General features: G+C 40.0%; 3 protein-coding genes across 3 annotated transcripts in view; all 3 read left to right on the forward strand.

Annotated features, from left to right (window-relative positions):
• The first annotated feature begins 178 nt into the window (after positions 1 to 178).
• LOC117204752 (putative uncharacterized protein DDB_G0271606) lies at positions 179 to 4,527 on the forward strand. The gene is made up of 4 exons (XM_033442476.1): positions 179 to 189; positions 511 to 970; positions 1,557 to 3,111; positions 3,169 to 4,527. Exons 1-4 carry the CDS (start codon positions 179 to 181, stop codon positions 4,524 to 4,526), a joined length of 3,384 nt encoding a protein of 1,127 aa, XP_033298367.1. The 3' UTR covers position 4,527.
• A 704-nt stretch (positions 4,528 to 5,231) lies between these two features.
• On the forward strand, positions 5,232 to 5,865 carry LOC117204678 (sperm mitochondrial-associated cysteine-rich protein-like). The gene is made up of 2 exons (XM_033442304.1): positions 5,232 to 5,367; positions 5,472 to 5,865. The coding sequence occupies exons 1-2, from the start codon at positions 5,300 to 5,302 to the stop codon at positions 5,839 to 5,841; spliced, it is 438 nt and encodes a 145-aa protein (XP_033298195.1). The 5' UTR covers positions 5,232 to 5,299; the 3' UTR covers positions 5,842 to 5,865.
• Positions 5,866 to 7,206: 1,341 nt separating this feature from the next.
• The window catches only part of LOC117204753 (hydrocephalus-inducing protein-like), a 33,253-nt gene continuing 26,495 nt past the window's right edge, over positions 7,207 to 13,964 (forward strand). Inside the window, 18 exon segments of the mRNA XM_033442477.1 lie at positions 7,207 to 7,342; positions 7,462 to 7,600; positions 7,946 to 8,073; positions 8,162 to 8,363; positions 8,424 to 8,610; positions 8,692 to 8,816; positions 9,384 to 9,477; positions 9,607 to 9,830; positions 9,915 to 9,982; positions 10,485 to 10,699; positions 10,798 to 11,037; positions 11,137 to 11,264; positions 11,369 to 11,558; positions 11,725 to 11,963; positions 13,083 to 13,202; positions 13,264 to 13,347; positions 13,439 to 13,620; positions 13,702 to 13,940. Coding sequence (XP_033298368.1) covers positions 7,222 to 7,342; positions 7,462 to 7,600; positions 7,946 to 8,073; positions 8,162 to 8,363; positions 8,424 to 8,610; positions 8,692 to 8,816; positions 9,384 to 9,477; positions 9,607 to 9,830; positions 9,915 to 9,982; positions 10,485 to 10,699; positions 10,798 to 11,037; positions 11,137 to 11,264; positions 11,369 to 11,558; positions 11,725 to 11,963; positions 13,083 to 13,202; positions 13,264 to 13,347; positions 13,439 to 13,620; positions 13,702 to 13,940 — 2,925 coding nt within the window. The 5' untranslated portion in view covers positions 7,207 to 7,221.

A 13,964-nucleotide genomic window follows, 5' to 3' on the forward strand; every position in this document is an offset into this window, starting at 1 on the left:
ACCATAAGCTGTATCCATGACAACACAGCTTACTTTCAAACCTGGACTGACATCTCGCTGTCAGAGTTTCCCATTTTCCTCGGCGGTGATGCAAAATCCGAGCTAGAAAATTACCTGGCTTATCACAGATGATGTTCCACTAGATATTCCCATTACTCTCGCAAAATTTCGAACGAAAATGAACAAAAGGTACAACTTTTAAAGTCCCTTATTTTTTTTCAATTCGGTAAATCAGGGGTTAACATTTTCTTCTTTTCTATTAATCAATCTTATAAACCCTGTCTTTTCATACCAGAAGTTTCTTTTTAATATTTAAGAGTAGTTACTTTACTATTTAAATCTGTCATGAAATTACGGGAGAACGTTACGAGCCTCGTTTTCCACAGTCCTTCCTATTTAAAAAATAAAATGTGTGGCGATGAAATAACGATTGATTTCTGCTTTTGATTGCCATTCTTTTGCCACTTTGTCGTGTTATTTGTATCAAGAGATACAAGTTCCTTCTTACAGGAAAGCTTCAGTGGATAGAAACATCAGGCAGAAAGCATCGTCCAGACGGCCAAGCACAGCCAGTTTGCACGCGAAACCGAATACCGTGCAACAAAAGTTTTTTAAAACCGAGAAATTACCATCTACGCACAATCTCGTCGATTCGAACGATCCTTCAAAACTGATCAACAAAGCCGTGGACGTTTCTATGCCGAAGACAAGGTTTAGCTCTCAAGACAGATGCAAAGAGTCTAGGTCGTGTTCCTCGCCGAGACTCAAGTATTTCCCTGCGGAGAAAATTAAAAAGTTGGAAAGTCCTCCGCCTTTTTCTCCCAAACCAATAGGTGCTTTAATCGCACAGCAAGATCCTCGAGAATGTGGAATCGTGTACGTGGCTGGACATCCTGAGCAATGTCACGACACTGGTCAAGGTGACGCTACAGCGGTCACACAGCATGTTCATCAACACCGACAGCCACAGGTAAGTCGATATTTTATTAATTTTTATTTTTTCTTTCTAGTTTTATCATTTTTTTCATGCAGGAACCGATAGATGAAAGTGAAGTCGTTCTATGACATTTGAAGTTTTTGATTGTCCGAATATCCTACTATGAGAATGTTTTATTAACTTTGCCTTTTTCCTTTTAATTTTATCAATCTCGTTACGGAGACTTTGATCGAGGAATATGACGTTACTGTACCATTTAAAGTTCTTTTATCCACTTAAAGTTCTTTAAAGGTCTTTTTATCCTTATTCGGATATTTTATTTTAACTTTCGCTTTCTTCATTTTAATCGAGTCAGTCGTGTCTCATAAAGGATTTTATATTACAAACGCAACAAATGCTTTTCGTTTGCCAAAACGAGCGTAAGAGTGAAATACGAACAATTGAGAATCTGATTCCGCCAGGGAATGATCGTTTCTTTAATCCTATTATGCTATAACCGATGAGACTCGTATTGCCTCTGCTATCCAACTTCCTAGCCACGAACAGTATTTCCAGTTCAAATGCAATCTTCAAATAGTCCAACTTGGACGCATTAAAGCACAAATTAATCGTTTCGTAGGGCGTGCAAAGTGTGAGTCAGCAACAGGTTGTGCCTCAGCAGGCGATCCATCAGATCGGTCAGATGAATCCGCACTCGGAGAGTACGCTGCCTCAACAAGTTTCAAACGCTCAATCCCATCGTCCTTTCGTGCCCTACGGTTCGCGAGAGTATTCTCCACGGAAGAATAACCACGCGATTTCCTCCAATCTGCCTGAAGTTACAGCGACGTCGCAACCAGGCATACAGCAGGTTTCAAACGTTTTGGTTATGAATCAAGGAAAAATAAAAAATGAGAATCAGACGAATGCTGATGAAGTCGATTACGAGAAACAACCGGTAGGAGGCCGAAATGCAATGGCCTACAGACGAGCAATGCTGAGCAAAGAACAGCCTAACTTGCTGAATCCTATGGATCCTGTTACGTTAAACTCACCTAACGTTGATCATCTGTATCAGTGTTCTTCGCGTAGTCCCGTTTTACCGCACACGAATCTTCAGAATCCTCAGCAGATTTATCAGCAGCTGCAGCAGAACATGGTACAGCAGCAACAGATGCAGCAGAGGGCTAACAACTATCAAACGCAGATGATGGGGAATCAACAGCAAGTAGGAGGCCAAGTAGCTCCTGCGAATTATAATCCTCAGCAGCATGGAAGCTATTTTCCTGGTCATGGAATGACTTCCCCTCAAGATGTAGCGACCAGTCAATTAAAAAATTCAAGAATGATTGGATCAAGCCAACCGAATCATAGCGCGATGAATGTACAAAATGGATGGAACAACAATAATCAGATGGCTGAACATTCCAGCATTAAGGCCCAGTTGAAACCTTACAACGTTGACGTGGTAAATGGTAACCAGGCACTCTGTAGACTACAGAATCAACAACAGCAATTGATGCCTCAATATCAGCAACAGCTTGCGCAACTGCAACACTCTATACATCAACAACAGCCTGTGCAACTGCAACACTCTATACATCAACAACAGCCTGTGCAACTGCAACGCTCTGTACATCAGCAACATCCTATGCATCAGTATCAGCAGTTGTGTAGAAATCCTGTACAGGGAAACGCGATTGTCCAAAAACAACAAAGTTTGATGGGCTATAATCAGCCAGGAACTAATCAGCAGATGAATCCCAATCAACAAATGGTTCCTACTCAGCAGTTCAATCCCCAGCAATCCCAAGACAGTCATCCAAAAGAACAAACTGGAAGAAAGAAGCCTTTGAAGTTCACTGTCGCTATGATTCGCGATCAGGAAAAATTGTTGGCCACTATGAAGCAGCAAGGAGTACCCTTGGAGATCATGCAAAGACAGTTCGAGATGTTACTGAACGAGCAACGAAAGCTATTAGAGTACGTGGAGGTTTTACACCAACAGGGAGAATTTTCGGAAGAAACGAAGCTCGTGGTGAAGAATCGCAAAAGAAAACAGGAAGATGAAAAGCCTGAATGGATGATTCATCTGACGCCTACGAGATTATCTTACCTGCAAATCGAGAAAATACAGGAGCAACGAAGAAGGGAACAAGAAGCTCGGGAAATGGAGATGATGCAACAGCAGCAACATCAGCAACAACAGCAACAGCAGCAACATCAGCAACAACAACAGCAACATCAGCAACAACAACAGCAACATCAGCAACAGCAACAGCAACAGCAATATCAGCAACAGCAACATCAACATCAACAACAACAACAGCAGATGATGGGCCGAATGTCTGGCCAGCAGGTTCCTGTTCAGGGTGCGAATCAGCAGTACCATCAGCACTGGCAACAGCAACAGGCTAATTGGCAGCAGCAACAGAGGGCTTTACAGAATTACACGAATAACATGCATCCCCAACTTTACACTGTTCCAGTACCTGGCAATGTGAACGATCCGATAAAATCTATGAATTATCAACAAAATATGCCACAGAGTCAGTATGTTCACCAACAATCTCATCAGCAGTACTATAATCAACCTCAATTGCAACAATACCAGCAGCTTTATCAGCCTATTCTTCAAGAAAATCAAGAACATGCCCAATCTTCCAGTCCGTCTACGGAGCCGTGTAGTTTGTTAAAAATGCGTCAATATAAAAACGACATTCGGCCACAGAGGCGAAACAACGGATTGCAGGATCCGGCAGCGGCGAAGGAGCTGCTGGAGAATGAAAGATTGCCGATGGAAACCAGAAGAGGACTAGAGTATCTGGCTAATTTGGCTCCTAAGAAGATGAATATAATAAAGCTGAACGGATTGCAAGATCGCACCGAGGCAGAAACAGAGTTTCAGCGTCGTTTGATCACGTCTATTTTACCGCCACCTACTAACAAAGTGTCTGCGAATGGCTTGGCCAACTCGAGGAATCCGAACAATCCTTCGTCTCAACGATTATTAAACCCGAGGATGATTGAACAGGAATATTTGAAAGAATATCCCAGACAGAAATCAAATATTCCAAATAATTACTATAGCGTGCAAGCTGAAAGAGAAAATGGCACTGTAGCCACGGATCAGCCACAATTGATCGTCCAGCAACAGTTATCAGATCAGAATTCGACGAGTCTCGTTCCTTACGTCGAGAGAAATCTAATGGTAAATCGTGGAAACGTAATGCCGTTTAAGTTCGATGGAAATTATCCTCAGCACTATCAACAGATGCAACAGTATTATCAAAACACGAAGAATTTAGGGAGGAACAATGGCGAAGGCGATGTCGGATCGAGCCAGAGGATAGAACAGAATAAGGGAAGCTTCCATCATGCTGGTGGTGACGCTAGTGGAAATATGAATGGTTCGATGAATGGACAAATGGCGGAGGATAAGATGCTACCTGAAAAGGTGTATTACAGCCAACCGGATATTCACGAATCCAGGACCATCGGGGGTGTGAGATATTTGGCGAGAAAGCAGGACTACTTACCTAATCAGCAGATCGTGGCACCAGAAACTCTGATTGCAAACAGACACGTGCAACCCCCGATGATGTACTAGTAATACGAACTTTTTGAGATTCTTTTATTTTTGTTTTATACTTCAGTTTTGTTTGATATGTGCTTTGTGAATTTTTAGAAGAGCGTTTATTGTATTTGTGATTTTTTATATGCGACCTTCTTAATTATTTTATGGTGAACCAGGTCTTTTGAACGAAACAGATCGTTGATCTGATAAATTTCAAGGGACGTGGTTTAGATCTTTATGATTTCTCAGAATAAAATGTCTTATTACTCTTACAATCGACTGTGTTTCTATAATGAGAGAAGAAGGAAAGTTTGGGAAAGTAATAGGCAGCGTTTCACAGTAGCTGTCGAATCGAATAGCAACGAAGATGTCCAGGAGCGTTTCGACATTCATCCTGGATAGTTGTTCCCTTTCAACGTCAAGCACATCCTCGTTGCTAGAATCGCTGCCTTTCTTCTCTTCTTCCTATTGTTTGTGCCATTCCTACGCCGTTTCGTCCTCATCAGCAAATTGCCGTCTGCCAATAGAATGCCGTTCACCGACAAAGTGGTTTTCTTCTCGTCTCGAATAATTTCTAATTGTAAAACGTAACCCTTGAAAACGTCATTATTGCTCTATTACCCGTGGCTGAAGTTGATCGCACAATATCGTATCGATACTATTCGATTACGCTTTTGTTTTTTTCTATTTGACAGTAAAACGCACTAAATCCAACGTTCACATAAAAATTCATCGCTTTCGCTATTATGCATTAACAAAAAATATATGAAATTCTCGGTGAACAATCAATTAATCCTCCAACAAATATGGATCCCTGCAAGTACCGCAATTACATGGACGAGATGCTCGAAATAATTGACGAGATCGGATGCCGGTTAGTCTTTTCTAAAAAATTCCTCTTAAAAAATAAAAAATACAGAAATAATGAAATAAAGTAATTTCAATCATTCGATGATCTCGAATGAACGATTTTTGTAGAAAACCCGAACCGGAGGTATGCAACGTCAGATGCCCGCCTCTAGGTTGTCCACGAGGACCTTGTCCAGGGATGTGCTGTTATCAGGAAGACTGCGATCCTTGTTGCATATCAAAAATGCCTTCCTGTCCACCACCTCCTCAACCCCCTGGTTGTCGAGCACCTCCGTTGTGCTGCTTAAAAGCCTACGCCAAGGCAGTCGGCTACCCTCCAGAATCTCCTCTTTCTCCACCTTGTGCACGAATAAGTCGTAAACTTTGCGTCGAAATGCTCGATAAAATTTGTCGTCCTCCATCAGTTTGCACCACCGTACCCTATTGCCCATCGCCTTGCTGCACAGTATCACCTTGCAACCCCTATCCATGCTGTTAATTAACATCGTTAACAATTTATTATTCAAGCGAATAATAGTGTTCCGTGATTGAATGGAGAATCGATACTTTACGACAGAAAAATTGTCGCGTATATCTGAAATTTTTGTGCAATATTAGAGAGGGATTTCGATAAGTCCAATCGTCAGAGTTGTACACTGTACTTATGGACGTTTCATGGAAATAAATGTGATCGTAAATGTCTGTTGACGGTATTTGTTATTTTATGAAGTAAATGGAGGATCTTGTGCAAAAGGAACAATGTCAACGTCATTACCTTCCGTTATATTAGAAGGAGTGCAAAGTGAATTTCTAATGTGATTAAAAGCAGGAGACGATTAGGTAAAGTAGGCAAAGTTTGAGAGCTGCTGTTCCGCAGACGGTTAAACTTTGACTAATTTTGGATTAACTCTCCAAAGAGCTGCTTGACGTATCAGCCAACGCAATCTATATATCATCCACGATATTAGGGCTGGAGCGTCAAGTGGTGACATGATTCGCCGCTTCCTGATCGAGTTAGATCTTAATTAAAAAATTTGCGAAGTTTGTTCTCAAGGAGGAGTATGTAAAATGATCAAGATAAGAACGGATGTAATATTTGAATTTCGATTATCGATATCAGCGTGAACTGGAACAATTGATTATTGACATACATATGCACGAGCAATTGCTGAATTTTCAATCAGTATCATTCGCGAGAGGAAGATTATTTTAAATATCGAGGAAAAAATGAACGAGAACAATCAAACAAATATATGGAGGGGTCCTCAGAAATTTAATACGACGCAGATCGTAAACTGCTTGATTCGGAAGTCGCAATATAAAGAAGACGAGGATGCAGAAGAGGTTGGCAAATTTTCGCAAAATTTACATTGCGATGACTATCAAAGAATATTATCCCATTAATTATTTTGATCAGGATTTGATTCAATTGAATATTTCCAGTATACTGCCCGCCCATCAGAATACATGAAACAAATGTTAATGACAACGGACGAGATGACGCAGTATATTTTGAAATGGAAGAATAGATTCAATTTACCATTATGTATGGAACTCGAGGCTTCCAATTTCGAAGTCAGCCCTAGTATTATCGTATTTCAACAGTTCACCCCAGGAATCTCTTTGAGTGTGACAGTGACCGTTCGAAACGTGTCAGCGGTAATTTTAAGCTCTTATAACGAAAAACTCGATTAGATTGCCATAAAACTATTTTCAAGGATCCGATCGATCTTACGTTTCTTTTGCTAATAAAATGAAAATTGAGAATCATAAGATTCACTCGATTATTCGTGAATCGTAGGTACCAAGATATTTGAGAAGCTCTTACGAGCCTGATCCTTTCTTTTCCGTGGATTTCTGTGGAAGCAGTTACTTGACGATGCTTGCGCCAGGTATTTCCAATTCCTATCGAGTGAAGTTCATGCCTGACAGGAACCAAGACTACCATTATCAATTGAAATTCGCGACTGATAGCGGAGATCTGATAGTACCAGTAGTAGGTGAGATTTTGGGAACCATTAATATCTTCCGAGCAATTTCTTTTCGACTTTTCGTGTCGACGTCGATTCTACATGAAAGTAGAACATTGAACAATTTAAACATACAATGACATCGATAGCGATCAATGCGAGAGGAATTTTGGACTTTCCTGATCGAATCGAAGTACCACTGACAGGCGTGAAGATCCCCTCGTCGAAAACGATATTTGTACGCAACATCGGAGGTGCCTCAACTGTTTTCACCCTTTACACTGACAAGTAATTAATTTATGTTTCATTTATTTCATATACGAGATAAAATTCATCCATCATTAGTTCTATAAGAAGAATAAAATATATTAGTCCAAGAGCCAGAGACATAAATACATGTGTCATCGAATACAAAAAAATGTCACATTTGCAATGAAAGTTTAGTGTTATTTTAATCGAGACAAAGAATTTTGAGTTATAAGTATGTGGAAAGCGGAGGTTGTAAGAGCCTGAGCGATCTTATGGATCAAAGTTAATTAATTCAAAGAGTCGTGGGCGACAGAAAGCCTCATTAATTTACATACGTAAATAATATTACGATGAAATGGTAAAAATAATTGCGACAAATTGCAGTCCTTGCTTCTGGATCGAGCCATCGAAGGGTAGAATGGAAGAAGAAGAATCGCTTCAGTTCACTGTACACTTTCTGTCTAACAAGACTGGCGATTTCGAAGGAAATCTTTTTCTCGAATACGAAACTGGTATTTAAAGAAGGAGGGCAACCCGAAAGATTAGATAAGTACCGATATTGCCCTATTTCTTTTTTATTTTTTTTTTTTTTTTTTTTAGAAGAAAAACTGCGAATAGAACTTCGATGCTCCACAGAGAATTGCCCCGTTCGAATCGACAGAGGCAGCATCAGAATGGAAGATACTTTCTTGGGTCTATCAAGAAGTAAGATTCTCACGATCCACAACAGGAGCAATTATATCGTCAAGTACAAGTGGATGCAGCTTGAGAGCATCGAGGCGGATAACGAGCGAAGAGAACAGTAAGTAAAACGATCATCACGAAGATAATGGCAGAGTGAAAAATAACAACTTTGCCGCAGTTATAAGAAATTGTTCCATCTGGTTTATGAGAGCGAGCTTAATCGTTGCGTGGATCTCGTTCATTATAACGTGTGCACCCCTGATATCCATCAGCTGGTTTATCAACGTATCTACACGGACGAGCTAGAGTCTCTGACGAAAGAAACCTTTCAGTATAATCATATTTGTTTTATGTTTGCACCAGAGGCGAGTTCTTTCGATTCTAAACAACAATTTACGTGCCACTTACGTTTATTCGATAAATGACTACTGGCGAATATCTGTTAGGAAGCTGAAATTTGGCCACAATCGTCCACCGATGTAACAGTTTTCTTTCGTGCGCTGGAAGTCGGCGAGGTGACCAGTACTGCCTATCTAGAAGTGACTGGTCGCGAAGATAGAATACCATTGACGTAAGACAAGTTCTCTAAAATATTGTAAAACCAATAACATTTTAATAATAACATACAGGGTGGTTGGTAACTGGTGGTACAAGCGGAAAGGGGGCGATTCTACGCGAAAAAAGAAGTCGAAAATATAGAATAAAAATTTCTTTTTTTTTTAATTTTTCCATCGAGACAACGAGCTACAGTGAGACCCGTTATAACGTACTGGACGCGTACCGAGCGAAAATTCAAAGTCGATTTTCTCGAAAACAAAGCCTCGAACGAAAAATTTTTATTCTATATTTTCGACTTCTTTTTTCGCGTAGAATCATCCCCTTTTCGCTTGTACCACCAGTTACCAACCACCCTATATAATAATAATAATAATACCGATTCGTTGATATCCACGAGATAAATACTCTTTGTTACATCGGTTGTAAATAAATTAACAGCAGTAACAAGAAATAAAATAAAATAAAGTATCGCGAAATAAGAACAGAAACAGAAATAAAAAAGAATAAAAAAGGCTAGTTTACAGGAGACTGTTCAAATGATTGTAAGAGTTATACACTAAATTCTGTTCTTCTATTGTAGTCTTTATGGAACAGGCAAAGGACCGGTTTTCCGCTTGAACGTTCTCACGATCAGTTTGGAGAACATCTACATGTGTTCGGTGCACAATTACGAGGTATAATCTACCGTAGATCCGTCAGATCCATCAGAGCTCTCTACCTTACCTCTCGGCTCGTATTAATTTCACCTGAAAAAACTCGAATTAAATCAGAAATCGTTGAAACAAACGATGCCATCGTTTCAGATAATAGCGGCGAACAAAGGGCACATACCCGGCACGTTGATTTACAGGGCAAAACCAACCGATTTCGGCGGAACGATCGACGTGACACCTCTCAGTCTTAAGCTACAACCAGACGAGCATAAATCTTTCAATTTAACGTTCTCGTCGAATCGTAAGGGCGATTTCGTGGAGAGGGTCGATTTCGTGGTGAAAGAGAGCCTCGAGGTGCTCAGCTTGCATATCAAGTACGTTGTACGATCGAAGATTAGGGAGAAATCGTTCGGAAGACGATGTTCCTTTTGACGATACGTCGCTTTCTTGTCTTACAGGGGATGCATTATATGTCCTACTTTGTACTTTGACAAGGAGAGCCTCGATTTCGGCACGACAGCCCTCGGTACGCTTGGCAAAATGATTCTATTAAGTAGAGAAAAAGAGCGAACGGCGAAATATATCGTCGATTCGACGGAAGAATGACATAATTAAGGAAAGTACATTTTTAGGAAATGAAAAGTTTGAAAGAAAATTATTAATTGGTCAACTATTTGACGAAGGAACAATCTTTTTCTTTCACAATTTAGTTAATAGATTTCGGGGGCCCCGATATCGTTCTTGTTAAATAATATAGTTTCATTAAGGTAATAATGACATCATTCCCTTAATAAATAGCTCAGAATCAACGTTTCCAAATATGTCAAAGATGTGTCACTCTTCTAGCAAACCGTCGATATAGAATATAGAATCTTAGAGATTCGTTAAATATCTTCCTCTCGGTATTTTCATGATTCTTCGAATAAGATGTTAGAAAATTCTTCAATAGATATACTAGAAATATTCAATGAAAAATTGAAGAACGGCTGATAAGAACAAGCACAGTTAAACGACTATGTTGTTCATAGGATTCAGCACTAGACAAGACGTGCACTTGAACAACCTAGCCCTGATACCTGTAGCTTTCACCATAACCGTGCTGAACGACGGAGATCAGGTTCCATTGCTGCACGAGGACTACGCGAAAGCCCAAACGAAGCCAAGTTTCCCGAGCAAACCGCGAGAATTCCAAGTCGCCCCACAAGAAGGGGTGGTGGCTGCTCATGGTTCGATGAAAATCAAAGTAAACAATCCCTTTCCTCGATCGTTTATAATTAACAATTGACAAGTCAGGTTGACTGATTTAACGGGGATTATGAAACAGATTCTAACGATTTGCAGGTCATTTACACCGCCAATATCGCGCGTGTCGGTCAGACGACTATTCAGGTCGACATGTGGGACTCTGATTCGGATCCTGTCACCTTGCCAGTGAAATTCTGCGGTAAAGTGGCTTCGTTATCGATCGTGCCGCGAGAAATCACCATTCAATTTTGCTTCACCAATTTTCCTTATTCGCGATCCTTCGCCGTGGAGAATACTTCCGATTTGGATGGCTATTTTTATTTCATACCACAACAGGTATCGTTGGGATGGACAATCATCAACAGCATTCAGCGTAGTTATGTTTATTAGATGCTTTTCCTCTTCGTTCGTTTCTTTCAATTTCGGTTTCTTTAGGTTTCGGATAATTCGGCGGTGATTTGTTCCCTTTGCAACAATCAGGGATACGTCAAGGCTCATCAGTCGAAGACAATGGAAGCTGTTATTATCACGAAGACTCTAGGATCTCACAAAATCATGCTAAAGTAAAGTACTTGATGTTTTATAATTATCGTTGATACACCTAAGTGTAGCTTGGAATCGAAACTGTTTTACAAACTTGGAAACAGTATAAAAAAAATGTCTATAGTATGTTAGTTATGGGAGAACCATCGTCAGTATCATCCCACTTGGTCATAGCGTGCAACGGGCAAGGGCCCGTGGTTTCTGCAGAGCCAACTTCCTTGGACTTCGGCGAGGTGAAAGTTCTCGAAGAAAAAACGATGGAATTCCAGCTTATCAACGATTCGCCTATTCCTACTCAGTTTATCGCGACATTGGTACTATTCTTCTTATTATTATTTTCTTCGATAGTGATTTTGCAGTTAAATTACATTTTGTCAAAAATTACAGAGAAATCAATTGTCCACATTCTCTCGAGCGATAATGTAATTCGCGACTATTTTTTAATTCTTCTTTTTTTTTTTTTGTTTCTAATCATTGAAGAAAAGCGAAGATTCACTGTGGAGCGTCAGTCCAGAGTCTGGTGATCTCGAACCGCATGAATCGATGATCATTACTGTTAAACTATACCTCGTGGACCCTGGGAAATACAAAGATAAAATTATGCTGCGTGTAATTAACAGCAGAACCATCCCTGTGGAGGTCAAAGGAACTGGATATGGTTGCAGTGTCGTTTTCGAGCCACAGATATTCCCAATTTTCGACTGGGGCCTGCTTTTCAGGTTCCAATCATTCATTATCACACCATCAAATTACTCGATCGACCCGAACGTTCTGTCGCCAGACATTTGCTTCTCTGCCTTTATATTTGCAAGCTTATTTCAGGATTTTTACAAACCGCAGATAATCGGAAAGCATATACAGAGTGTAGGGGATCGATAAATTCAGCAAAAAAAAAAAAGGTCAGAGATTCCTTCGTTTTTGCTCCATTTTGGAGAAAATCACAAGGAAAGAAACAAACACGTTTTCCTTCTTTCATTCACTTATTCGTGTTATCGTCTATTTAATGAAGATAGGGTCGAATCGTAGTTGCAGTGCATCAAATATTATCAAAGTAATGTTCATCTGTAATTAAAGAGGAGGTTATTGTTCGATGTAATATTTGTATTGCAGCAAGAGGACGAAACTTTGAACGGTCCAACATACATAAATAAGCTTAAATAAATAAACGTAGGAGCGAAAATCTTTTTGTTTTTTTCCTGCAATTTTTTCCACAGTGGAGCAAGAACAAACAACTCTCCAAAGGACTTACTTTCTTAGTTTATCGGTCTCCTACACGGTGCAGAAGTTTTGGCGTTTAAAATGGCAACACTCTGTATATTTAGACTATCGACAGACGATTTATAGAAAGAAGAAGGTAATATTATCGGAGGAGTTAATTATTATCGATTCGACCGATAAATTCTTGTATGACGAAGCACAATTTTAGTGCTTGCATTTTGTGGAAACGTCTTTGTCGGAGACGATATACAGGGTGGTTGGTAACTGGTGGTACAAGCGGAAAGGGGATAATTCTACGCGAAAAAAGAAGTCGAAAATATAGAAAAAAATTCTTTTTTTAATTTTTCCATCAAGACAACGATCTACAGTAAGGTTCGTTATAACGTACCGCACGCGTACCGAGCGAAAATTCAAAGTCGATTTTCTCGAAAACAAAGCCTCGAACGAAAAATTTTTATTCTATATTTTCGACTTCTTTTTTCGCGTAGAATCACCCCGTTTCCGCTTGTACCACCAGTTACCAACCACCCTGTATATTTCTGTTTTTCGAGCAGCGAAAGCGATAGAACTTTCCTATCAGCTTAATGTAATATAAATAATGTATGCTTGTACTTGTTTAGCCATCAGCAAATAGATCGAACAATAACTCTGACGAACAAGGGGACTCATGACTATCAAATGATCTGGATAACCGAACCAGAAGTACGATTTCGACGAGGTCAAATGCAAATGTCGCACACGTAAGGAGAAAATTTGACCGTTCCCATTGTATAAATGTTGTATAAATTTCTTTAAACGCAGCACGAAGTTTCAACTACATCCTTCGATCGTCAATATTCCACCGGGGGAAACGAGACATGTCTATTGCAAGTTGTTCTGGAAAGCGTGAGTAGAATGGCAAAACGGTCACGCAATGATTGAACGGAAATAGAATTTCTCACGATCAAACTGAAATATAACATAACTGTTAACGTAGAAACGAGTGCGTGGTAGAAAAATGGAACGTTTTCGGTCAATTTCACGGTATAGGGAAACGTGAATTGATCGGCACGTCGTCTTTCACGGTTACGTTGACAGAACCACAGATTCTATTTAGTAAAAGGAGGCTAACGTTTCGGGTGGACGTGTGCCCCGAGGAAGACAAATTACAGCAAACAGGTATCTTGCACATGAAACACGTAAACGCGAAGACGATCTGTTGACGTCTGAATTTTCTCATCGTCGTGATTATTCGTTTAGACGAATTATTGGTGACCAATCAATCGAAGCTGGACCTTAACGTTCAGCTCTCGGTGAAAGAACCATTTCATTTGATAACCTCTACCGAAGAACACGTGCAAAGTATGCAGATTGTCCTGATCGACGGAGGTACGACGAAAATTCGCGTTTTCTTTTCCTTCAATGGCGATACCGAGGATCGTTACTCGAAAAATTATTCCGGCGTACTTCGACTGGAATATCAGGAGCATCCGAATCAGGTAAATTTTTTGGTGTTCTCGAGG

This window comes from Bombus bifarius, unplaced genomic scaffold (genome assembly GCF_011952205.1).
Source record: "Bombus bifarius isolate JDL3187 unplaced genomic scaffold, Bbif_JDL3187 scf7180000007979, whole genome shotgun sequence".
NCBI lineage: Eukaryota > Metazoa > Arthropoda > Insecta > Hymenoptera > Apidae > Bombus > Bombus bifarius.